Here is a 26,393-nt window from a genome sequence, read left to right as displayed (position 1 = left end):
GCCTTCTTTTGCATTCTTTTTATTTTCTCTGTAGTAGCCTTGCTTATTCAGAAATTATTGCATCATATTAATTAATGTCTTACACAAGCACCTGACATTTCTTTCCTGCAGTCATTGGCTTTAACCTATTTTGTTGCAGAAAGTGGGCCAAAAATCTGATCCTGTAGTCTGTCCACACTCAAAAAAGTACTAGTATGGTGTGCAGTAGCAAAAGTGTGCAAATGTCCTTATCACAGATGTTTGTAGATCTTGATTTCTGCATTCAGCCAAGTTATTCAACAGGAAGCTTGTCTAGGACTGGGTGCATAATGTTCAAGATTGAATTGAAGGTTTCCTTCACAGAACTGCCATAAATGAAAACAGTCTATACTTATCAGACCGTCCCATTTAATCCCTAATCCTGATTAACAACTGACTCTGGGATGCTCATTTACTACAATAGTAAGTGCTATCAGTCATATTATAGCTTTTTCAATTAGTTGAATAATTTCCCATGGGAATACATGTACAGCAATTCATTTCTCAGAATATGGGCAGCTTTTCTAAAATGTTTCAATTAAACACATTCTGAACCCTTTCATGTTGCTCTGAATTTTAATTATTTTCCATTGCAGAATACTAGTTTAATGATGACCTGAATATATTTCTTAAAAACTGTGTAATTGCATGTAGCAAGGGTGAAAAGTTTGTTCCTTGTGGACTGGTTATCGGCCCACTCATTATGAACGGTTAGTTTCTGGAAGCACTTAGACCTTAGAGGCCTGATTAGGAGAAATTCTGGGCACTCTCGCTGCAGACAGTTCGAATCTCACAGAAGAAAGCAAACCAGAAGAAAATATGGCGTGACATTTGTACATATTCTGATTTGATGATTCATTCTTAAATTGTGAAACACATCGTAACAGCAAAAAAAGTCATCCTGTTAACTTTTCCTCCCCTAATCTCAAATGCAACTCATGCAATTTATCTGAAGGTTGCACGGAATCCTTACAATATAGGAAATATTTAGAAGTTCTAAACTTTTTCACCAAAGTTTTGCATTTTTTTTGGAAAAAGTAATACCAGGTTTTCCTACTTTTCCTTTTTCTTTTCTTATCCTTCTTTCTTCTACAATCTGTTTTACACTCTCACATTACCTAAACACACTTCTCCATCTTCCTTTCTCCATCGGAATTGTTGTTCCACATTTTCTTCCTGAATTATGTGTCTAACCATTATGTCATTTTTTTCAAATTTTTGTCTGTCTGGTCTCCACTTTCAAAGATCCCAGAATTTTCCTCTCTTCCTCCTCTAAAACAGAAGAGATTTTCAATCAAAGTAGAAACTCTGACCTCTCTCTTCGGGTATTGTGAGACCCTTGATCAACACCTGGAAATAAGGCAAAGGATCAACCAACCTGCATTCTTTTGCCTGCTGGCCACCAGCCAGCAGTTCATTGACAACTGGAAATAACTGCTGGTCAGGCTATTTAAATCTGAAAATTATTAATTCTGAAAAGTAAGGTGCATTTGATTTTGAAAATCTTCATTCAAGTTTCCAGTGCAAATTGGTAAAAACTGCAGAAATGAACCTTCAGCAATGTGACCATACCGTTCTCCTGCAGTATTTCCATACAGCAGGTGCTTTCTGACAGACTCTGAGGTCACCCGCTGTCTCTCCTGCCTCCAGTTTCAGCCAGTTTGATCACTCTGTATGTTGTTCATCAGTGCTGGGAGAAGTGGCCCATTGTGAGCAGGAGAAAGAGCTGCTGCATTGATATGACTGTGTAATGAACTACCTATTCTTCCCTTCTTATCGCACACATGTGCACACTTACTTTCCAAGTTAATGTCTCTGCAATGATCCTTTTCAGCAACGAAAACAACTTTTAGAGTATGAACAGTGAATGGCTTTGGTCGTCCAACCTGCTATGATTTGTAGGTACATTGGTGATGAGAATAGATTCAGAAGTAACACTAAAAGCAGCAGAACTTCAAGCTGATGATTTCATGAGGGTTGCAAGAAGGATGAGTAAACTAGTGCCCCTGTCACTTACAGCACCATGTCACTCATGACCCAGCATGGTGTGCAAGGCCTTGTGTCACGTAAAAGAGGCTGCTTCTGCCATTAGACCAGAACCGTGTTGCCTCTGTGTGATGTAACATTGTTTACCAAGTAAGAGAGAAACGTATTCCCAGAACATAAACCCCTAGGAACACAGTATCATATGACACAGTGCTACATTGAGACATTCTGAGCCTGAATTTCAGAGAAGCTGAGGTCAGAAGTCAGATACTCAGCATTTCTGAAAAGCTCTGTCTTTATAATTTCTCCTTTGCCAGGCATGCTTGCCATAATCTGGGTCACACTGCCTAAGGTCATTCTGTTATTTAGGTAATTAATGGGAAGACACGCAAATCCTTCCTAACACGGAAGCAAGTGTTAATTTTATGCTTTATTGGCCTATTTTTCAAAATCGTGTGCCAGTCCTGCTGATTTGCTCCTCCTTTTCCAAGCCAAGTGCATTTACCACTTAACATGAAAGGATGATTAAAACTGCACTCAGAGTGCGACATGGAAGGTGATCGCTGATAATTTAACCATTTGACGGTGCAATACCATGAGGCAATTGGCTGTTGACATACCCTTTCTGCTGGCAACCCAGCTCAGGTAGCCAAGTGGCATGTTGTGTAAAGACCACATTCCAAGAGAGCTGTAGAATAAATGAGGAAGCTGAACTGGTTTCTGTTCAGCTCTCAACAAGTTCACATTTTTTATCTTTCACAGTGTTTACTCTCTGTATCTTGTTAGTTTAAATTATTTTTTTAAAACACATTTTCTCCTCTAGCTTCTTTCTTAGCATTAGGGGACAGACCTAGGACCTCAATTAAGGGCAAATTTGAGTAAAAGGAAGCTTTCTTTATGACAGTATAACCTGTTTAGCCTACTTACCATGAGAAAGCAAAATGCAGAAAGGAAATGTCAATAGACAGTTAAAATGATCTGACCTCTTGTCAGATTTTTGAGAACCTGTCAGCAAATGGAGATCAGTCAGGTCTTGGTGAGCTCCAGTGGGTGGTTCCACTTGGGCATTTGTGAGCATAATGGGAAAAGCAGCTTAAAAACACCTGATTGCACTCTGCAGCATTAATTTCTGTCATTACTCCAGCAGATTATACACTGTCAAAGCTACATACCCCAGTATGTGTTCAATATTGGGAGGTGGCCTGAAGCAGGCCAACGATCTTTGCGATCTACTTTCACATGAAGCCCAGGCTTTCCAGGTAAGGCATGTTATGGGCCCATACGGCTGGACAGTAACACCGGTCTAATAGATAAGGTGCTGGGCTCTTAAAGCAGGTAATTGTGGGTTCTAGTCCCCGCTACGGTGATTCACCACCCTCCCTAGCAGGTCAGGAATGGAGTGACTTGAGGTAATAGGGGACAATGGCAGCATGTGCTGCCCCAGACTGTGCAACATTGAGGGAGGTGGTGACAGAGTCACCCCGAATTCTCAAAAACAAGTCCCGCAAAGCAAAAAAGGCAAGAAGTTCTCACAGAAAACTCTATCTAAAGGGAGCAAGAGTTTCAGTATGCAGGCCTGCAACTTCTGAGGGAAGGGTAAAAAAAACCAAAAAGGGTAAAACCTCAAAAAAAAAAAGTTTAAAACCTCAAACCATTTAGGAACCTTTGGAAAAAAAAGGTTAAAAAGGTTATGGTTGGACACAAGAATCAAAAGACAGAAGCTTCTGCTATCACCCCAATATATATCCTAAGCTCATTTTAACTGAGCTGAAACTCTAATTCCACATTTGTAGAGGCAGAATCTGTAAAATCGGTCTGAAAAATATGTAATGGCATCTACATAGAAATTAAAATGGGTCTTTAATCAGATTAAAGACAGTGTTTTTATCAGCATGGAATAACTTAGATTTTAGAACTTTTGCCATGCAGACAGGTATGTCCAGCTACTTTACTGCTACAAATTAGAAGGAATCCCTGAAGGAATGTATTCCTCCTTTGAAGGAATACTTGAATTTTCAGCTATGTTAGTATAAACTCAGCTGCAGACAAGGTCTAAATTTAATAGTTACATTTAATCCTAACCTAGTATTAAGTATGAATCATGACTACTGGCTGTATCCCAGAATAAGGACATACACATTCTCTACACAGAAATTTGCAACTGTGATAGTTATCACAAGTAATAAACGCCAGACTATAAATACCTCACCTGTGGACAAGCACTACATGGCTGAAATCTCATGCAGCTGTTTTTGAGCCAAGCAAGGCCCCCCTTGCAGCTCCATGTGCCTGCTCTCCTCTTGCGCTGCCTCCCTTTTATCTGTTGGCGATTTGGACAGCAGCTCGTGCGGCCTCCCCCTACAGCACTGAGCTCCGTAACGTGTGGGTTGTGCTGGTTGCAGGGTTGTGCAGGGTTGTGCCTGCAGAGAGCTTTGAAGGAGACACTGAGCAAGAATAAGGTGCCAGGAAGATTTTCTTGGTTTGGAAATATTTTTACTTCCCTCGCTACCTATCTTAAAGAGCTGACGTTGGCTGAACTCTGTAACGTATTTTCTGCCTGAGCCCATTGCCAGAACTCAGATGCTGTAGGCTAGACTAAGAGTTGGGATGAGGGAATTGACAGAGTGAGGTGGAGTCATTCACCCCTCTTCCTGGTACAAACAGTAACTTAGTTATTTCTGTCAGGAGGACACTTGAGATTCCATGTACTGTGATGAGAACTCCCTCTTTTCCTGGTATAATATTTTTAGTAAGAACGTTGACTTTTTAGAAAAAGTGCTTTCTGAGTCCGGGAGGGAAAAAAATAAAATCAAAAGTAAGGCCTCTGAAGGTTGGTACAACATTTAAGGAACCTGATGGAGTTTTCAGGGCCCTTAGTTGAGGATGGCATAAGCTTATTACAGAGTATGTTTCACTCTTAATTTGGTGCAAGACAAAATAACCTTTAATTCCCGTCTTCTTGCATTCAAATATAGGATATGAGCAGACTAACCAGAAAAGTTTCTTTCCCCATTTCATGCACACCATTGGACATGCAACATGTAGAATCATAGAATAAAATCATAGAATCCTTTTGGTTGGAAGACACCCTCAAGATCATCAAGTGCAGCCACTAACCTAACACTGGCATTAGCCCATGTCCCTAAGAACCTCATCTACGCATCTTTTAAACACCTCCAGGGATGGTGACTCAACCACTTCCCTGGGCAGCCTGTTCCAATGCCTGACAACCCTTTCCATGAAGAGATTTTTCCTAATGTCTAATCTAAACCTCCCCTGGCGCAACTTGAGGCCATTTCCTCTTGTTCTCTCACTTACTACTCGGGAGAAGAGACCAACACCCTCCATGCTACAACCTCCATTCAGGTAGTTGCAGACAGTGATAAGGTCTCCCCTCAGCCTCCTTTTCTCCAGGCTGAACAGGCCCAGTTCCCTCAGCTGCTCCTCATCACACTTGTGCTCCAGGCCCTTCATCAGCTTTGTTCCCTTCTCTGAACTCTCTCCAGCACCTCAAGGTCTTTCCTGTAGTGAGGGGCCCAAAACTGAACACAGGATTCACTGATGTGGCCTCACCAGTGCTGAGTACAGGGGGATGATCACTGCCCTGGACCTGCTAGCCATACTATTCTTGATACAAGCAATTTATATATATATATACACACACTGTATATGAATATATAAATATATATTTTAAAATGTGGCTGGCTATTTAAGGTGATCTATGAACTATTAATTAGGAACAAGAGCTGCATCAGAACTGAGAATCTGGCTTTTATTTTTACTTTTTGGGATAAAAACATCATAGCTATCTCTTTTACTATTTTTCTAATTAATTAAGCATTATGAGAGTATGTACACGCTATGAAAAACATGCATTTTGTACATTTGTACATAAATCTGGGTACAGTGTATTTTATGGACATACATACAGTATGGACATACAATGTACAATTGTAGATAAAATGAACAATAGGACATAAGAAACATACTTTCTGTAAAAAAAAAAAAAAACCACAAAAAACCCTAAACCCCCTCCCCACCCCTCCCCAAAAAAAGGAGAAAAATGAGTCTGAACATTTATGATTCCTGAGTTCAGATTAAACTCATTTTAATGCTTACAAGTTTCATTCCATTTTCAGCTTCTGTCCTTGAGCACTGACTACTATAAATAAAAGCTTTCCTTACCTCTCCTTCTGGCTTTGAGATATTTCTAATTCTTCATTCACACAAACACATCTATCCAGCTACAAGTATGTGCTTATTTCTATTTATCTCACTTGTTGGTGACATTTTTCTATTCATTTTAATCATCACATTCCATCCTAGCTTGACTTCTGTGCAGATGTTTATTCACCAGTTACATCCTCAAACTCTTTATCATAATGAAAGTATGAGCTCATCAAAACATACAAACTCAATTTCTTGCAAAGGGCATAGGTTTACTTGGTTTAAATTAGAATTTGGATAGAATGACAATAAAATAAATGTTAGAGGTTTAATTTCTGACAGATACAGTTTACACAGTACTCAAGCATTTTTAATTGTACTGTAGCAAAACCATAATAAGGAGAACTGAAGATAAGTAGACTCTCTCAAAAATCCCTAACTCAGTTAAAGCTAGTTTATATATGAACATTGCATCCATCTAGCTAAATGAATTTAGATGTGCTTTAATTACATTAACGCCAACTTCTTGGAACAATATCCATATACCATACTGATATATACCATATATACCATACCATCTTTAAACAAATTCGTTGAAGTTGGTAAAAAAAACCCCCAAAATAAAAAACCCACTAAGGCCATGTGTACGTTGGATTAGTTTACCAGTTACATCAGTGTAGTTGAATATTTGATTTTGTTGTCTTGATTATCTTCCCAAGTGATATAAATGAAGCTGGGGAAAATCTTTCTCCAATATAACAAGAGCATCTACATGACTTGGAGAATTACAATGGTGTGACTCCATTGGTTAACACCTACACCCCAGATACAGGTTTCATTGGACTGTAAATAATTCTTTAATGCAAAGTTGGAATAAAAAAATGCATCTGCCACAGAATACAAATTCCTTTGTTGATTAAAAATGGATCTGCTAGAATAATTTTGTTCAAAACTTTTGAAAACTCCATCAGACTCCTGGGTATTCCATCTATGTACTGCTATACTACAGACCTGTTGTAGTTACCTCAGAATGACTGGATTGGCCTCTTCTTCGCCACCTTCTTTCCACGTCTGTGCTCCAAGCGCAAGGCCTCTGGCTATCCTCCTTTCTGAACTGGTTCAGGCAATGTACTTCCTCTTTCCTTGGGATTACTGTTGTATTTGGGGAAGTCACAGTCACCTCCACATGCCACACCCAGCACCCATGCTGAGAGACAACTTGGCACCACCACTGAGCCGTGACAGCCTCAAAACCAACCAGAGACAATACGCTGAGTACTCATAGATTTCAGACATTGTCCATTCTGATCCTAACCAGGCCAGTGAAGAAGAATCAGGAAAAAAGCACCCACGCAAAGTCTTTTTCAAGACACGTAAGGAATGATGTGACCAATCATGCCATCTCTGCACACATTTCTGCTGGAACAGCGTTCAGCCTCTGCGAAGGCAACAGCAGGTGCTCTGAACATGGTAAGCTGTCCAGCTAAATGTTACAGCTGGGCTGCCCTCCCTCACTGTCCTGGGAATGGTCTCGGGCAGGGAGATGAGCTCTGGTGTAATCTGCCTTTGAGGTTGTTACAACTTCTTTTTGCAAGCTACTGCCTGAGATGCCAGCAAAGTAGCTCCCTGTTCTGTGTAAAGCAAAATCAACTGCTTTATTCTAAAGTTTAAACTCTTAGTTGAAGAGAGTAATTTCTTGCCATATTTATACATAACAAAAATGTTAAAACAACGCAGTTTTCTTTGTGGTGGTCAGAAAGACAACAATAATAGGGGAAAGCAGGAGAAAGGGGTTCTAAATCTGCACTTCTCAAATTATATATATGATTTACTTATTGAGTAATGCTCCCATTTTTGATAATTTTCAGTTGGAAGGATCACTCTCAGTTTCTCTTCCTCCTTCCTCTTGCTGACAATTAGCATGAGTCAGTCTACAAAACATCGGCAGTGTCAGTGACTCAGCCACGTGACATGTGACACATACTCCATCAGTCCATCTAGGCATGATTGTAAAAAAGAAGGAAACACAAGTTTTTGTGCTGTGGGAAGACAGCTCTTTCATTTTGATAAAAATAAAACATTCCATCCAACCACCCACAGAAGAAAGTTACTTCATAGAGCTGACCACTTAGTTGCCGCCCTAGTGATTGTCAATGTATTTTGTTTCTCTCCAGAAGGTCAAAAAAGCATTTTTCCGTTTGGTTTACGTACAATTCGAAATAAGTCATATTCTGAGTTCACGGTAAATTTTCCAAAACCTGGTTCATATAAAGCTTGTGGGTACTTGCCTCATTCAGTCTATAGCCTTCGAGTACAGAGTGCTGCTCCCACTGCTAAAGCCACTGAGCGAACCCCAACTGGAGACCAGAGCACTTCCATCATTCTTTCTCTGCTAAATAATTATCGTGCAGCATATGTTCTGTATCAGGAAGGGCTTAGAAAGAAGCTCCAAAGACAGAGGAGCTTTTATGTTGTTTATGAAGTTATACATTATGTATAGGGGATACTTTATACTTGAAGAGAGTAAATCTATTTTCAGTCCACAGCTATTGTTCTCAGTACGCTGTGAAATGAGTGTGTTTCTGGCAGTGTTGATCTCAACCACGTGTCAAAGTTTCCTTGATCGCTCACGGAGTTCCACTTGCCAAAATTCTTTCTCCTCTAAACGTATAAGGGATGTGGCTCATGGTGGTATTTTTCATTCTTTGCTTTCTTTCCAGTAAATGAACCTAATTCAATTCAACAGAGGTTCTGAGATATTTTATTTACAGAGTGAGTCCTAAGGAACGTTCCACAGACACAGCCCTCTTTTTTTCCCTGAGTGAACGCAGAGGTTCTGCTGATATTTGTTAGGTGTGGATGTCTTTGGAGAGGACTATTTAAATTGTCAGCAGATACTAAACACCACTGGCAGCTTCAAAGTTTAGTAAAATAGCCAACACATTCACAACAGCAGTATTCCCCCTAGGGGAACCAAGAACAGCATAAAACAGACAGTCTAAGAGTCTTCTGAAAATCTAGTCTAACAAATATCACTTATGCGGTATATTTCAACTTCAAAGTGATCTAGTTAATGAATCCTTAAATTTCACCCTGGCAGCAATTCAGAAAGCTGGAGCTCCATAACACTGAGTTGATTAGAGTTATCTTCTCTATTTTTAATGAGACACATACTAACACAGGGAGCTTACTGCACAGTCAGCATCCTGAGAACCATCTGCAGGCCATGTGCTTGTACTAAATAGAAGTGGAAACATGGAGAAAATTTCTATTTCTGTAACTGTTTGTTGTATGTCTTACAGTGATGTCTTGGACAATGGGAACCACATAAAATTCAGCAAGACTCAGATGTTAGCTTAACCTGTGTCAGGTTACCTGCAATTTTACTTCCAACATTCTTCAGTTTAGTAGCTATTTGATATTTGTCAGAAGTTATCCAGACAAGAAAGAAGTCCCAGTGTTTGAATCATTTTACCTGGAGTACCAGAAGCAATGGGGTAATCAAAGAGAGATGACAAACATAACGTGCATTTACAAGAGGGAAAAAATGCAATCTGCTCTGGTGTCAGCAATTCTTATCTTGCTAGTAAAGGCTTGAAAAGGGTTTGAATAAACAAAGGAATCTGTCATCTGGCACCGATGCCCAGAGCAACAAGTTCATAGACCTGACTGGCTCCTCAGGGCACTAGCATTTTTGAAATATCAATTAAAAATATTAAAAGAGTGAACTACATGATTTAATGAAATAATTTTAAATAATTTGATTCTAAATGTAAGAAACCGAGTAAATTAAAGCTTTATGTGAAATCTACTAATGAGTGGAAGCTTTATTTGGAGTCTGATCACAATTTATAGATTGGATTATTTCCTCCCACTGGATTTGGCAGGGGCTGTACTTGGTAATAGCATATTAGACTATTTAAATCTTAAATGAATCATCAACTTCCTGTATACACTTACACTGTAACACAAGTGGGTTTTGTACAGTGTAGCAATAAAGCAATGCTTTTAAGAGGTCTGCTGTGTGCTGAACTGCATTTTCCTCACTGCTTTACAAAAAAATCTATGATCTCAGGAAATACAATCTGTGAAATTCTACTGCTTAGTTGTTGTACCCTGTAAAAGCAATTTTTAAATATATGTTTAGTCATGGTATAAAGTTAGCAGCAGCCAGAGTAATCAGATAAATGAGGCTGAAGTTAATCTCAGAACCATGTCCAGCTCTCTCAGAGTCTCCTTTCTAGAAAAAGACCCTGAAGAAGGGCCAGGGATTTATAAGTAGATACAACTGGAAAAGGAGAGAGGGAGTGACACACTATCTCCCTCAGCCAACAATCTGCCCAGAAGCTTATGCAATGGGTGTTGGCTGCACAGTTTCAGAGTGTTCTCTCTGGAGAACATTCACTGTAATGCTTCTCGCTGGTGGGGAGAGTTGAAAGGTTAAGAGATGTCCTGTTGCCAAAAGACTGCATGAGGAAATAGGTGCTTCGAGGTGAGACACGGCTCAAATGCCAAGGAATCTGTGAACACTGGGAAACGATGCTCTGGCTTTTCCGGGGGATTTCAAACCTTCTGACTGACAGGAAGAGACATCAAGAAAATCCCGAGACAGCTTGAGTTGTTTTCTTTCTTCGCGGGAAAGAGCAATCCGGCTCATCCAAAACAGAGCACTGAAGCTTTCTTCTCGAAAGTGAGCAACGAACCGGCTCGAAAAACCTAAAAACCTAAATGTAAAAAGCAAATAAGGTCTCCTCAAAGCCCACCGCTGTTCCGGCGCCCCGGTGAGCGCTGCCCCGCCCCAGAGCCGCCACGGCGGGGCGCGAGCGCGGCCCAACCGCCCCAACGGCCGGCCGAGGGGCGCGAGCGCGGCCCAACCCCCGCAACGGCCGGCCGAGGGGCGCGAGCGCGGCCCAACCCCCGCAACGGCCGGCCGAGGGGCGCGAGCGGGGCGCGAGCGGGGCCCAACCGCCCCAAGGGCCGGCCGAGGGGCGCGAGCGGGGCGCGAGCGGGGCCCAACCGCCCCAACGGCCGGCCGAGGGGCGCGAGCGGGGCGCGAGCGGGGCCCAACCGCCCCAAGGGCCGGCCGAGGGGCGCGAGCGGGGCGCGAGCGGGGCCCAACCGCCCCAACGGCCGGCCGAGGGGCGCGAGCGGGGCCCAACCGCCCCAACGGCCGAGCGGCTCTCGCCGCCCTCTCTGTGAGGGAAGCTCCCAGCCCCATCCACAGCTGTAAAGCCGCTCCCAGGCCTCACGCCATTACCGAGGTAAACCAAGCCCGCAGAGAGGTTTTATCCTGCTGCCCCGCAGGCACGATCAGCCTTTCTTTCCAACCGGGCTGAGGCGCCCCCACCCCGCCGCCCTCAGGGGGCGCCCCGCGCCATATTCACCCCCATTGAGCGCACCGCTTATTACCGTATATATCCATATGGACCTTCCCCGAAAGGAGGCGTTACCGTATGTACCGTCACTAACCCACCGCCGCATTTCACGACGTGAAGCCCAACACGTGCTCCCGTATATGACAGCAGAGAAGCGCAAGCCCGTAATGCCCCTCATACAAGCGGCGCGCCGGAGCAGCGCATGCGCCGTGCGGCGACGAGGGCGGTAGCGCGACCCGTGTGGGGTGAGGAGGAGCGGCCGGTCCCGCCTCCTTCCCGCGGCTCTCGGTGCCGGCGAGGCCTGCCCTGGGCCGGATTCGCCGGCCGGCGAGCCCCGGGGGTAGCGCGGAACCATGGCGCAGCGGACGGCGGCGGAGAGCGCCAGGCAGCAGCGGCAGCTTCTAGAAGGTGCCGGGGGCTTGGGGCGGCGGGGACGCGCGACCTCATCCTGTCAACGGGCAACCAACCGCCCGCCCGGGCCGGGCGAGCGGCAGCGAGGCCGCCTCAGCGCGGTTGGTGTGGGGGGGGGTGAGGCGGGTTCCCGCCGCGGGGCCTGTCAGCCGCTGCCCTCCGAAATGGAGCAGCGGCCCGCCCCGCACATGATGAGGAAACACGCGTGGGTTCGTGTGTGTGTTATTCCCCGCCATGGTAGTACAAAAAGTGGCAGTGTCAGGAAGTGCAGTTTGCTGTATTTTGCATTTTCGTCCTCTAAGTTGTTGTTGTTATTATTATTATTGTTTGCTTTTTTTTCCTTCTCTGGAGAAGATGTTATTAAAATAACCACTGCTGAGTTAGTCACGCTTGTAGCTGCTACGTGGATGCTGCCTTCTCCTCCTTTGGCCTTAGCAGAGCCGGTGCACACCTGTGGGATCACGCTGACCTCAATGCAAAAAAAAGTGTTGAAGCCAATAAAATTGCCAGCTTGTCCAGCTGGCTCTGTTTTGTCCGTGGGTTTCATCATCCTTTCGCTGCGTTTCACAACAGTCAGGTGGCAGAGCGACCCGACCCACTCGAATGTTGGCATTGTAGTCATGCCACTGGCACCCACGAATGTAAATACAGCCTTGGTAATTTTTGTGTTCTTCAGGTGACCAAGACTGATGCTCCCTGCAAAGCTGTGCTAGCTTAGCAGTGTCTGAGGAGAATGTTTTAATACATGCACATCCTAGTGTGGATGCAGAGAATTCTTACTGTTTATTTCTCTCTTTAAAATTCTTCTGAGCATATAGCTCCATTTGTGCTAATCAGTGTCTTACATATATATGGTCATATTGCTAAAATCTAAAGTATAGAAGAGGCCTAAAATGTTATTTTGTCACTTATTGTACTCTTAATTATTTCCTTTACACAAGAATTTAAAGGCTAATAAAAACTTATATAGACATATTCAAGATTTTTTTAATATGAGTGTAAAATGAGTGTAGTTCCCAGGTCTGAGAACTGTAATCTTTATATGCCAGGCTGGTGTGTGTGTTTACATATGTTTTCTCCTGATGAGTGTGTCTCACCCAGCTGGCTAGTGGCTGTGCCAGGTGTTCTTTCTTAGGAGAAAAAAAAAACCCAAATCTGTTAATGAGCTTGTTTCAAAGTTGCATTGTACATACTGAAGATTTAACTTCAAGTTAAATCTTAGTTAACTAGACTGGCAGAAGATTTCTGGCAAAAAGGAAAAATATGTATGGCTTCTTTGGTTTTGCTCTGTTTTTTTCTCTTTACAAATGTATTTACTAATTGAGGCTTAAATTATTATTGATCATAGAAGTTGACTTCTATGGGATGTTTGCCAGAACTTCAAATTTGTTTGAAAGCTTTCAGGGAATGTGAGCAGTGTGTTGCATATGTTATTGAAAGCATTGGTGGGAAGATAATGTCCACAGAGAGCTTACCTTAACATTTCCTTAAAGTATAAGTTTGAAATCTGTTGTGAGATGTGAGGGTTTTCTTTTTGTAGTTGTTGATTTGTTTTTAACTTTGTTTTTGTTTAATTTCAGGGAAAGCTCAGGCAGAAGGTGGATCAGCTCGGACATCACTTCTTATTTTAGTGTCCATCTTCTTATCAGCTGCTTTCCTTATGTTCCTGGTATATAAAAATTTCCCACAACTTAGTGAGTAAGTATGTCAGGAGAGATTAATTTATTGGCTTTTTATTCAGTATCAAATTGTAGAGGAGCCTTCATGGGGTTACGTTATTTTTAAACTGACATGAGTTAATTATAGACATAGCCTTATTTTTTTAAAAAAGGGAATTTGAGTTTATAACTTAGAATGTCAGGATACAAAGCTCAAATTGAAATGCTAACCAGTAGGATCTGTGTAAACAGAGTTGTACTTGGCCTAGGGTTTCTGCTGCACAGCTGAAATACCAGGTTTTGAAAAGATACCCCCTGTCACATTAGCAATGGTAGTCAACGATGTTCTTAACCTTCTTCAGTTGAGAGCCAAAACATGCTTGGTTAGGGCTAGGTCTGTTTTAAAATTCCTTGTGCACTGGTATAACTAGAGGCTGTCATCAGGAGACATCCTTCTTCCTTCATATCTAAGCTTCACGTTCTCTTTTTCTCCTTTTTGTTGCATCTAGTACTTGTGTTGGGGAGGTAGATAGTTTGACGAGATGGAAGCCTGCTTGCTGACAACTTTCTTTTTTTCTTTTAGTAGTTAATTTTCTGTCTGATTAACTTGCTCAACAAGTTCAGTTTGCAACAGTCCAATCACTAAGTCTGATACAGAGGAAGAGAGGACACTCAACTGTGCTGCCCAGGGTTGCACCAGATTAAGGTGTGACATGAGATTTTGCTCTTAAAGCTTTGTTTGTTTGCGAGATAAAGCTCTGCTGCTCTTGCTGCACTTCAAATGTTATGCCCCTCGTGTTGAGGCAGTTACAGTTGGTTTTGGCTGAAACGTTGACTGCTGTTCAGTTGCCAGTGTTTGGTTTGAGTAATTATTTCTATTTGATCACTACTTGGTAAGAAAAAAAGAGTCCTAGAAATAAAACAGATTATTGTAATGAATTTAAAAAATGGTTTGCAAATACCTAAAATTGATTATTTTCTAATATAAAACACACTGTAAATATTAAGTATTCATCTGAGAACATTATCACAACAATAATCATGCGGTCTGTTTGCTGAGGTTGTAGTTTAGTGATGTAGTGTATCTAATTGTCTCTATATTCAGTAAGTAAGTTTACTATACTGTTTGATTTTATTTACCACCATTCCTGCTTGCCTTTTTTTTTTTTTTTCCCCTGCCAGAGAAGAAAGAGAATGTATAAAGGTTCCAAGAGATATGGATGATGCAAAGGCTTTGGGAAAAGTCCTGTCCAAATATAAGGACACATTTTATGTTCAAGTGTTAGTGGCTTATTTTGCCACATATATTTTGTATCCTTTTTCTGATATTAAAGACAGTTTTCATGTAGTCATATTTCTTTGAAAAATAAATGAAAAATACAAACTGATAAATTCTTGATCATGGGTGAAGAAGGCTAACGCACCTAGATGTGTTTATAAATAGACACAAATATTCTAACATCTTTGAACTTAAAACCATTTCTTATGTGTTTCAGCATGCTTTTTGTACTGTAAGGCTTGAGTAGAAGGAAATCGATGCATGCAGGTATAGTAGTAAATGCTGTTGGGGATTTGCGTGCAGCTTCACCTTGACTGTCTGTTATGGACAATATTTTTTAGCTTTGATATTAGGCCTGGTCTCATTTTAGTCTCATGCTAACTTTTTAAAATGCAAACTGAATTGCCAGTTAGAAATTACTGTTGATTCCCAAGGAAAACTGACGAGTGCAGTGCTTCTCCTTGAGATGTTCAAAAGTGCTATATAGGGGTAATTTACAGCGTATTTTATAGCATTTCTGAAGGAAAGTGTTTTGAGCTTTCTTTGATCCCTGCAGTGCCCACATTCGAAAACCAGATCTCTATTTCTTTTTAGAGAGAGCTAAATTTCTGAAGTGCTTTCTGCCTAGGGAGGCACAAAGGCTACCTGTGTTCTGTGTTAACTTCTTTTTCTTGAGTGCTGAATATATTAATTAATCATTAAACACACTCTTAACTGCAACACTTAACTAAAGGTTAATAACTTTGAAAAGAGGTCTGTTTCATAGTTTAATGCAGGAGGCTTTTGTAACTGAGCAAAATCAGTGCTGAATGTGCCTTTAGTAATTATCCTCTAGCTCATTCTTTTTAAGTGTAGTTCACAAATAATAGATTTATGAAGAAAAGTAAAATGTTAGTTTATACCTTAACAAGAAGTAGAACAGAACTGGCTGTTCGTTGAACTACTCTTAACAGCTGATGTGATGACATTTACTATCTCAGCACTAGACTGTGATCAGTTGAGAATCATGTTACAGTTATCTCAGAACTTTGTCACTTTCTTAGAAAAAGCTGTACTCGTTGTAAAGAATTTAAGGGAGATTATTTGGCTTTTTGATATTTCAGTCAATTCAACTCAGAGAAAATAGTGTGAAGCTTCATAAGATTTCTATCTGGGGGCAATACGTCATAGTTTCAAGTATGTCTAGCGAGCCTTAAGCTCAGCGGCCTGTTCACGTATGCTGCAGAAACTTCATTTTTGCCGTTTTGAAAAATTCTGGCTGAAATTAATGATCATGTATCCTAGTTATCTAGTGATCGCACCATGCCTGTTTGTAAGGAAGCAGTAGTTGCCTTCATAAATGTCAGTCTTCCATGAAACTCCCAGTAGTTATGGGCTCAGACAGTTCTGTGAACTTTTAAGAGAGAATAACTGACGTCTGCATCTTTCTAGTCAAAAATTTAAAATCAGAAATATGTGTTTTCTGTAATGTCACAATAAATCCCAGTGTCAATTGTGGCACAGATAAACAAAAAAAAGTAGTACAGCTTTTATTATTTAGTGACTGATTTTTGTATGTGTAATGATAAATCTACTTCTTGTTTCTCTGTGCTCGGGCTTCTTGTGCTACTATACAAATGGTATTTTGAGGTAAAGATCTTTAGAGGCTATGCCTATTATGTTTTTTCAAATTGTAATATGTATCTTGTCTGCTTATAAAATTAAGAATTGGGTAGCTTTTTCATTTTGTTTTTCCTTAACTAAGATGCATCCAGCTTACAAACATTTGCTATTCCTGGGTCTATATTTCTCAGCATCCTGTCAGGGTTTCTTTATCCTTTTCCGCTGGCCTTATTTCTTGTTTGTCTGGTAAGTATGGAAAACAGTTTGTGAGGGTGTGTATTTCTATCTATTTGGAATACAACCAAGCATCTGAATTGTGTTTGAAATGGTCAGAATCTGAGTGAAATGGGGTATGCTTTAGTTTGAGGAATTAATGAGTTCTCATTCATCTCTGTTGTGAGAATGTTGTTACCCACAAAATTCACTGTAGCATTGGGTGGTGATCAAAAAACTAAATGGTTTACCCACGTTTTCTTAATAATTTCCTTAATAATTTTCTGGGTGTAAATCAGCCAGAGTTTACTTTAAAATTGTCTGGTATCCACCAGAACCCAAATGTAATTTCAGAACAAGATTACTCCATTTTTATTATCACGCTACAGAACACATCTGTTTAAAAATGGCTTAAATATCCACGAAGCTTAATTTAAGATACGAAATGTGTTATCGACAAGCTTCACAAAATATCATGTACAAAAGATGCAGTCATAATGAGCCTTAGTTTTTAAGAATGAGAAAATTGAGTGTGTATGGAGGACCAAGGTGACGAATTTCCAAGTTTGAATCTATTTAATGCCATTGTGCCCCTTATTTGCAAAGCTTTCACTGTTCAAAAATCTTAAAACTGCAGAAGCACTCGATATTAACTGATACGAAATCAACATTGTCTACTTTGAATGTTAAGATTGATCTAAATGCCTTGGAAATAAGGGAACTGTCCTGTGTCATCTTGGGTCAATAACATTAATAGGGGGTGTGTGCCTGCTGCAGAAGGAGAGCCCTTCAGCCTCAAAGAAGGGCTACATAGAAGCAGGCTCTGTGGTTTAGTTAGTAGGGATATAAGGTAAATAGACTTTCTGCTCATTCGTTTGTGGTTGTGTTTTGTTTTTTTTTTTTTCCCCAGTGCTCAGGACTTGGAGCTTCATTCTGCTATATGCTTTCATACCTAGTGGGACGTCCTGTTGTGTACAGATATTTAACAGAAAAAGCAGTAAAATGGTCAGAACAGGTAACGTTTCTAGAGATGCTGAAATTTGATAGAAAATGTATAGTGGAATAGCATGGAAAACTAGGAGGTCTCGTGCTCATATGTCTAGTTACAAAGAGGATTCTTACTCCTTTCTGACACTGTGTAGTTACTTTCTCTGAGTGTTTTTAAACAGTGGAGAGTATTCCTGATTTTATGGTATTTCCTGCGAGGAAGTTGTTTTTACCTAGGAAGAGTTTGCAACTGATAACCCTCCCTTGGTTTAGCTAATGTCAATAGGAAACCTTTCCAGTTTCAATTTAAAGTAATAGCTCTCTAACCATCAGAACTAATGAAAGCTGAGTTTGTGTTTTTTATAGGGGAAGAAAACCTGTAGCTGTATGTCTAATTGCAAAACCTTTGTTTGAAGATGTTATTGTGGTTGGAGCATTTAGAAGCTTTCTCTTACAGTATCTGGTAATAGTTTCAGCAAGTGTTAATTGTCAGGTGAAGTTAAAGATTTTTGCAGTACAAAATCCTAGCGTGATTAGTATTTGTCCCCATCTCTCTTGCTTTGATACTCTCAAACATGTTCAAACAGATTTTTTTTTCTTTGCAAGTATGAAGCACAACTTATTACTGTAATCTGGTCAAGATTTTTGAATTGCATAAAAATATTTTACACTTGTTCCTCACTAGATAAGATATTGAGCTGTGCCTGGCACAATTGACCTTATTAAATAATATAGTAGTATTTTGACCCTTGACCCAGGTAAAGCTTAATATTGCAGTATAATCTTGAGGCTGTTCGCTGAGTAGCAAATGGTTACTAATTCCATTAGTAGAACTACGTATGTAATTATATGTGCAGCTCATATCTCACTGTTGCCAGGTTAATTGGACTATGTCATGCTTGCATTTCAAGTGCTAAGATATTTTATATGTGGGATTAATTAATGTTTAAATATTTGTCCTTTACTAAGATTAAAAAAAACCATAGTGGTATTACTGAACAATAGCAGGGCTACTGACTTTAGTGTTGTGGCTAAAGCTAAAGTTGGAGGAAAAATAGGGTTGTGACTGGGGTGAATTGCTACACAAGATTTCAGATGGAATTGCAGTCAGACCAGATTTGATTTCAACTGTTTGGGGCCTTATGATCATGCCATGTTTAGGCTTAGGTTTAATGAAGGTCTGCCAGGAGAGGCCAGAAGTGGTGGGTGCTTTGCTATCCGTATAACTTGGTTTGAGGTGACAGTTATTGTTTGAAAGGGCTGATGTGCCCAAGCCAGGCTGGAAGGAGAAAAGGCTTTCTGTAGTACTAGTGTAAGGAGCTGGGCTAGACTTGAGAATATAATGAAGACTGTAAATAAAGTTGGGGCTATTGTGGTTGCTCCTGGGTAAATGTTAATGCTGGGCATTCTCATGTATGAGTAGATAGGTTTTGCAACTCTGCAGGCAGCAGCCACCTGATAAACTTCAGAGCCATGACCTGGGTAAGTGTTTCAAGTTTGATTATGAGTTAGGACGGAATGGGTTGAGGACAAACTTCATTGATAGTTCCTGCAGAAGCTTTAGAAATATGATGGCAAGCTGGCTGTGTTGACTGGGCTACAGTTAAGACGGGCAGAGGTTGCTCCACTAAAGTTAGGGTTAGGCCTGCTGCTGTGCCAAATTATTTGCTGTTTAAGGTGGCTGATTCAGACACATCATCACCACGCTCTACCACAGACTTGTATTTCCAAACTAACTTCAGTTCTATTTAACAAGTGATTCACTGATGACTCTTCCTTGAGTCACTCGTTTAACTGATTTTTATGTTTGCAACTTGTAAATGTCTACAAAAGATACACAAAAAATCCCCTAACAAACCTCTTCTAGTAAAATCATTGTGTATTTTCAAGGCAGGGATAATTTTACTGATTTTGTTTCATTGGTTTTGTTTTGGCAGGTTGAACGACACAGAGAACACCTCATTAACTACATAATATTTTTGAGAATAACACCTTTTCTCCCCAACTGGTTTATCAATATAACATCTCCTGTAATTAATGTGCCATTGAAAGTATTTTTCATTGGCACTTTTCTAGGTAAGAATTCTGGCTAGTGAACTGCAGTGTTGGGGTAGCTAGAAAAAGGGATATTCTTTGCATCACACAGTATGTGCTGTTCAGCAGAGATCACCACCTACTGGGTGGTGGGAAGTTTACACAAAAATATTGCTTTTGTACTTTCTGATGTGTGTAGCTTATAGCATCAAAAGATTTTAATAGTCAGGACTATTCTGATGTACTGGATGAGAGGTAATGAGCCCAGGCTTAATTACTTGCTTAAGGAAACATACATTATATGAACACTTTATTAGTAACTTTTTGGTCCAGTGCATGACTATAATACTTCTATAAACTCCTATTTTGAGCTCAGCATAATTGTGTGAGGATGTATGTGATTTCGATCTGAAGGATTGTTTCTCTGCTTCCCACTCCATTTTGTTCATCATAACATACCTTCCTAGGAGTGAATTAATAATTTAACTAATGTAGTGCTAAAACTTTAGTTTTGTAATTGGCATATTTTTGGAAATACTTTGTAATCTGTTAGGACACAATCTGTATTTTTCCTTTATGAACTTAAATCAGTTTGTAGAGAGAAGACTTGAAATCCGCAGAGTCTAAAGAGCAGAGATTATCATCTTTTCCTAGTCCTCTGTTTTTGAGTTGGTGTTAAAAGTATAAAAAATGGCATAAAGAAAGGTCTTTTGAGAAATGTTTTTTGTCTTTGAATTTTGTTTTACACCCCTCTTTTTTACTTTTTTACAAGTTTATTGTAAGATCATTTAGCTTCAGCAGTTGTTTTATTATTTAGAATTTACTCTAGAAGTAAGAAAAAAAAAAACCACAAGTACACGGCAACAAAGTCTGCAGTGTTTGGTGTTAAAAGTTAGATGACTAATTTATGTTGTTGGGTTTTTTTTCCATTTTTTCACCCTAACAAGCTGTTGTTTAATTCTCACTTCAGGTGTGGCACCGCCGTCTTTTGTAGCCATTAAGGCAGGAACAACGCTGTACCAACTTACGACAGCAGGGGAAGCTGTTTCCTGGAACTCTGTGTTTGTTCTGATGATTCTAGCCATCCTCTCCATCCTACCAGCTGTCTTTCAGAAGAAACTGAAACAGAAGTTTGAATAAGGATCAAACTGGACCAGAATTTCCCATACTTCATCTCAGGATCAGCACTTCTGATATTTGTACATTTGCTTTTCTATTGGATCTTAAGCAATTAAAGGGGAGGCTTGTAATTGATAAGAATGTCTTTAAATGAACACCTAAAATGGAAGGAACTGTGTTCAGAAGTGTACTGCATATAGTTTTGTAACCAAACCGTAAGTGGTTTACTTTGGGAGGGTGTGTGTGGGGCCCTCAGGATGAGGGAAGTGAAAACACAGATATAACATTTTGCTCTGATTATCTGCAGAGCAAAAATTGTAATGTAGACATAAACCACAGATAATGCTTTCTAAAACTTGCAAGAAAAAAACCTTAATTATTCAGTGCAGTTTTGTAACATTCTCTGTAGGCTTGCATGTGATCTGGTCTGATTACATTTCTCATCAACAATTTTTTTTTAGTTCCAAAATAATAGCATAATAACGGTGCTCACTCAGAAACAAAGGTTTTTTGCAGTACTTTAAGTACAATGATATTCATTCTCATCCTGATTGTTTACTTCTATTTATTAGTGCTCTGTGGATTTAAATACTTGAACCTACTAACTGCTTTATTAACTGGATTAACAAAGGCAAAGTGTCACATCATTCCCTCTTGTCCTCTGTAAAATTTAATTCTGGAAGAGGATATAAGAAGGGAGAGAGCAGGCTAGATTTTTTTATTGTGGCTGGCTTATGACTTCAAGTTCTAATTTTAATTTTTTTAGTGTTGATTATTTCGTCAATATTTCACTTGCATAGATTTATCCTGCCAATTTAAGAAAATGATTGTATGATTATATAAAACTCTCAGTTCTCAAGTGATACAAAAGTATGACTTTAAGCAGTGTAATATTACCATTTCTCAAGCAATATGTAAAGAGTATAAAATTTTCCATTGCAGCTCAATTAGCTAGAAATGTCACATACACAAATTGGTGCAGTTCTTATTAAAGAGCTGATTCCAAATAACGTTCAGAGCATCACATTACAGAAGGCTCATGTGTCAATGTATATAAAATTGAAAGGATGATTCCATTGTCTGGTTAGTCAGTAACTGGCAATAGGCAACCAGCTATTATTCACCTTTAAGTAAAAGTATATATATTCACTGAATAAGTTATATGATACCTCTCCTTGTATGCTTATACCTGTTGTGGTTCGTTGTGTTGTCCTTGGAATCCCATCAAATGAGGCCCTGATCAGCAAGGACCTGGGGTGTGCATTTAAGTTTTATCCTACTGAAACCAGTGCTGCTTATAAGCTTTAAGTTGTGCCCCTGGAGTATCTTGCTGAAATGGGAGTTGACACATTACTATATGCTCCAATTCAGGGGTTTATTTGTCTGTATCCTCATGTCAACTCATCATATGATAGATCATTGAGATGTAAGAGAACAGTTCCATAAATGTGATAATGTGAAAGGTACTGGTACCTTTGAAGAGTTTTGTTCTTTTTGTAACATAATGTTAATTGACTCCTTCGTTTCATCACAGTATTACATGTAAATATATAGTAAATATTATTGATACACTATTTGTCTTTATTTAAATCTGAGCTGCATAGTAAATGGTATTTTTTACATAGGTAAAGGAATTAATATCACTTCTGTTTGCAAGTTTATTGTAAGATCATTTAGCTTCAGCAGTTGTTTTATTATTTAGAATTTACTCTAGAAGTGTACTTTATTGGCATTTAAAACCAAACAGTGATTATTTTTATTACTGCAGTTATAGTCTGAGGACATCTACCCAAGGGATTTATTCCATAGTAAACTTGAGTGTGAATTTAGCTGTTGTGAGCAAGTATCCCCTGGACTACTGAGTGTGAAATCGCTGTCGATTTACAGCCTACTTTTCTGCATAGTTAATTTTTTCATGCAGATAAGCTCTCAGAATAAATTACCTACTACTTATTGTCCAGTGGCTTTTCTCAAAATTTCTCTCAGTTTCTGGTCAATAACAGATGCTGTTGTAAAATCCCTTCTATTCTGTATAAAGCCAATGTTTTGGTGGAACTTTGACACTAAAGAAGGAACGGAACTAGGTTTTAGTTTAATGTGAATCATGCCATCACCTGACATTTTCACTGAGCTACATTTCACTCTAAGTGGGATCAGCCTATGTTACTGAAAAACCTGCTGTGTTTCAGGCATAGCCTGGGTTCGCATCATAGTGGCTAAAAGCCTTAAGACCTTAAAAAGGTTGAAAATAACAGTTCTTTCCCTTTGCAAAATCTTAGCCTTTTTTTAACCTGTCCCTTCTGTGTTTATCTTCAGCTGCCAAGAGCCTCAGGCAGTTTCCTGCCCTATGAGGACTACTGAGGGGTGTGAAGATAAGGAAGGCCTTGTGGAAAACCACTGTGCTGTGGAATACTGTACTAGCCTGCTCTTTTCTTTAGGGAATCCAGCAAGTGATCCAAGACATAGCCATAACATTTTGACAGGAAAGTGTTTACCATGAAATAAAATGGAAAATCAGGAAGGTGTAGCTTTGGGGGTTTTTTTTAATTGCAAGGAATTTTGAGCTGTTAGGTGACCTGTTTATCTTTTGGAATTTTTTGTGGTATGCGCATGACATCATTACTAAATGTCTCTTGCCATTTGATAATAAAGGTATGATATAAAACAAGAAACATTGTATTTTTGAGTACAATGAAGCATGCTGAACTTCCCACTAAGCTTATTTTTTTATTAACCTGTTTAAAAGGGATGAGTTCTTAGTAAATGGTATTTTTAATGACTGATTAAAAATTAAACTGAGCTGATTATATCTGTAAATGAGATTTGTTCTGTTTCTGCCTTAATTTCAGAATACCTAGGTAAACTTCCCTTTCCATCTGAAATCAATTTCTTGCATACAACAGTAATTTCAAAAAGTTTTTATATTTTGCACTGGAAGGCAATTGGGTCTAAATTCTTTTATCTCCTTAAATAGAACCATTTGCATACTTTGCCTTTTTTTTCCCCCATGAATTCCAGATATAAGGTTAAGACAAGAGAAGCAAAAGTTAAAAAATGACAAGACTTTCTTTAAAGTATTAGTGAGCTATACTGTTTTGCAAAGTCAAAATGTTTTTGTCAAGTAACTTTGAAGATTTTTTTGTGTTGTTCCTGAGAATATTCCTCATGTATAGTTTCTGTGATAAGCTAGCTTTATTATAGTAACTAAAATGCAGTGTGGATTGCTCTGCTTTGCATTAGAACTGAAGTATGCTGCCTGCCTCATACCATGCAGTTTACTCTGGATTAAGCTGAACAACCAGCAGAATTGACTCAGCCAGGTAGCTGATCAAGGACTCAAACACCCAGCAGCTACTGCAGGTACATTTTTACAAATGTAAGGACTAACAGACTTCGTGAGAGCTGTTGCTACAGGAATGAAATTCATACCTCTAGTGTTTTGCACTAGAAAGATTAAAAAGTAACAAAAGGGGAAATGCATTTCTTTCTGTTCCTTAGTCACATTTTTTTCTTTCATTCTTGTAAGCTATGACAGTGCAGTGATAACTCTGGGAATTGTGGGAGCTAAAGCACCAAGAATCCTGCCTTCTAGTAGAATTCCTCCATTCAAAATTAAGTTCAGCACAGTAAACAAATCCTGTCCCAGGAGTGCCGTGAGTGCCTATCCATTCCTTTGCACCCACTATGGAGCCAGTGCCAGAAAGGGGAAGTCTAAGCATCTCTCAAATATATAATTAACATTTTTTCATAATGTGGGACAATCTCTGTTGCAAGATTACAAAATAGGATTTTTTTTTTCCCCAGGAGGCTGAAAAGAATACAGGTCAAATCATAGAAAGCTTTTCTTCTGTCACGAAGAGTGTGAGGTTTGTGAACCATGTATTTTAGTGTGACAGTGTTAAGAGGGAAATGAAAGAAGTTTTGACAGGAGAGCAGGATCCAGGGTAAGTTTTTCAAATTTCCCTCAAATATAATTTTGTTATTCTGATGATTTTTATGACCAATTGATGTCTTGCAATGAGAAACATTTCCATCTAACTCTCAGCTGGTGGCCTTACAGCTCCAGGTCATCCAAACTGAAAGAAGTTATGGCCTTTAAAAAATTGCGATTAATATAAATAAAAGCATAATATGCTTACTAGCATACCATTGCTCCCTTTCCTCTTCTTAAACATATTCCACCTACTGTAATATTTCATGTTCCATTGTTTTATAGTACACAAGGAAGAATCTGGGTCTGGATTATGAGAGCTAAGATCAATGACGGGTGTTGAACTATGTGAGAGGCCTCATAAAAGCTCCTTTCTGTAGATGATCTTCAAGACAGAAAGTTCTGCGCATCTCTAGGACTTTACTAACCTTTAAGGCTATGAAGGTATCATTATACGCAAGCTTCTTAGGCTCTGGAGAGGAGAATGTGCCATAGTGGCAAACAGCTTTTAAAATTCTACATCAGAATTAAGATCTAAATTTATGGTCATAACTTTTGACTTGTTTCACAACCTAGCTCTTGAGCAGTTGTATCCAATAATCTGGAGTTTGCAGTGTTTACTGTACCTGGAAGAGTTTCATGCCGTGAAAAAGTGTTTTGAGCAGATCACTAAATCATTCTTTTATTTTACTATTTGTTCTGTGTTAAAATTATTTCTCACAGGAACATCCCCAGGGCAGGAGTTGGAAGGGCAGAGCCCGGCTGGTCTGTCCACTGCCTCCAGCGAGGGAGCAGGTCAGGTCTAGCTCATTGAGCGAGTCCGTGGTGATGAGACAGCTCTGAGGTGATGCCAGAAATGCAAATGAGCAACACAAAGTCAGGACTGGGCCTGGTAAGGGTAACGAGGGTTTGGAGCCCAACTTAAACAGACCCATGGTTGATGGGGTTGAGACCCAAGCTGAGGCTGGTCAGGGACACTGAGGTGTATTAGTGCCCTCAGGGCCCTCTTATAGGCAGTTTCTATCTTGATATGCTGACTTTGATGGGACATATCATGAGCTATATCCTCTTAATATCCTGATTCACCTCCAGTTAAGGGAGATCCTAAATGCTCAGTCTGCATACTAAAAAAATTATTAAGTAGATACAGTAAATCAGACATTTCTATACTCAAGCCCCCTTTGTGGATCTAGCTCAGTGTCTCAGCTAGAACAATAGGCCAAACAGCCACAAGCCTTCAAACCAGACTTCAGACTTCAATGTGTGACCTTGACTGTGTCAATACTGTGCAGTTTCCTCAAAGCCTCTTGATCCTTTTTGCCTTGGTCTTGACACCAATGATGAAATTCAGGGTGTTATCATTTTTTTCATGGTTGATTTTGCAGTCAAAGGGAACTCCATGATACAAACTCAAGCTCGTTCTGCTGTGGGGTGCTCCTTCAGGGGTTCCTGACCTGCCTTTGAAGCCACTGGATTGAGTCTCGGGCTTCCCACAAGTGGGAAATGTGCAGACTTTCTTCAAACTGTGAATATCTTCAAGAGCCTTCTTGGCTGTCAATGCTTAGGCCTTTGCCTCTGTCTTGGAGAACTTGGTCTCCTGAGGCTGGGATGGC

The 26,393-nt window shown here is 39.8% G+C and overlaps 1 protein-coding gene across 3 annotated transcripts; it reads left to right on the top strand.

Annotated features, from left to right (window-relative positions):
• The first annotated feature begins 11,765 nt into the window (after positions 1-11,765).
• On the top strand, positions 11,766-24,886 carry TMEM41B (transmembrane protein 41B). 3 transcript variants are annotated; one of them, XR_010606284.1, is made up of 9 exons: positions 11,766-11,954; positions 13,538-13,655; positions 14,798-14,926; positions 16,649-16,742; positions 17,620-17,724; positions 19,634-19,772; positions 20,701-20,929; positions 24,090-24,209; positions 24,654-24,886. XR_010606284.1 is itself a non-coding variant. In XM_065635894.1 (7 exons), the coding sequence occupies exons 1-7, from the start codon at positions 11,900-11,902 to the stop codon at positions 20,868-20,870; spliced, it is 810 nt and encodes a 269-aa protein (XP_065491966.1). In that variant the 5' UTR covers positions 11,766-11,899; the 3' UTR covers positions 20,871-23,644. The 3 variants fall into 3 exon arrangements, 1 of the variants encoding a protein (XP_065491966.1); XR_010606283.1 differs by lacking the exon at positions 24,654-24,886 and having other exon boundaries at positions 24,090-24,386; XM_065635894.1 differs by lacking the exons at positions 24,090-24,209; positions 24,654-24,886 and having other exon boundaries at positions 20,701-23,644.
• Positions 24,887-26,393: the final 1,507 nt, after the last annotated feature.

This window comes from Caloenas nicobarica, chromosome 5 (genome assembly GCF_036013445.1).
Source record: "Caloenas nicobarica isolate bCalNic1 chromosome 5, bCalNic1.hap1, whole genome shotgun sequence".
NCBI lineage: Eukaryota > Metazoa > Chordata > Aves > Columbiformes > Columbidae > Caloenas > Caloenas nicobarica.
Note: the sequence above shows the minus strand (reverse complement) of the source record. Positions and strands in the feature narration are given on the sequence as shown.

What these genes read in the sequence shown, in the direction of transcription:
- TMEM41B (XM_065635894.1), top strand. Translation starts at nt 11,900, where the DNA reads ATGGCGCAGCGGACGGCGGCGGAGAGCGCCAGGCAGCAGCGGCAGCTT. An exon ending in AATTTCCCACAACTTAGTGA is followed by an intron (nt 13,656 to 14,797) that starts GTAAGTATGTCA and finishes TTCCCCTGCCAG; the next exon opens with AGAAGAAAGAGAATGTATAA. An exon ending in CCTTATTTCTTGTTTGTCTG is followed by an intron (nt 16,743 to 17,619) that starts GTAAGTATGGAA and finishes TTTTTTCCCCAG; the next exon opens with TGCTCAGGACTTGGAGCTTC.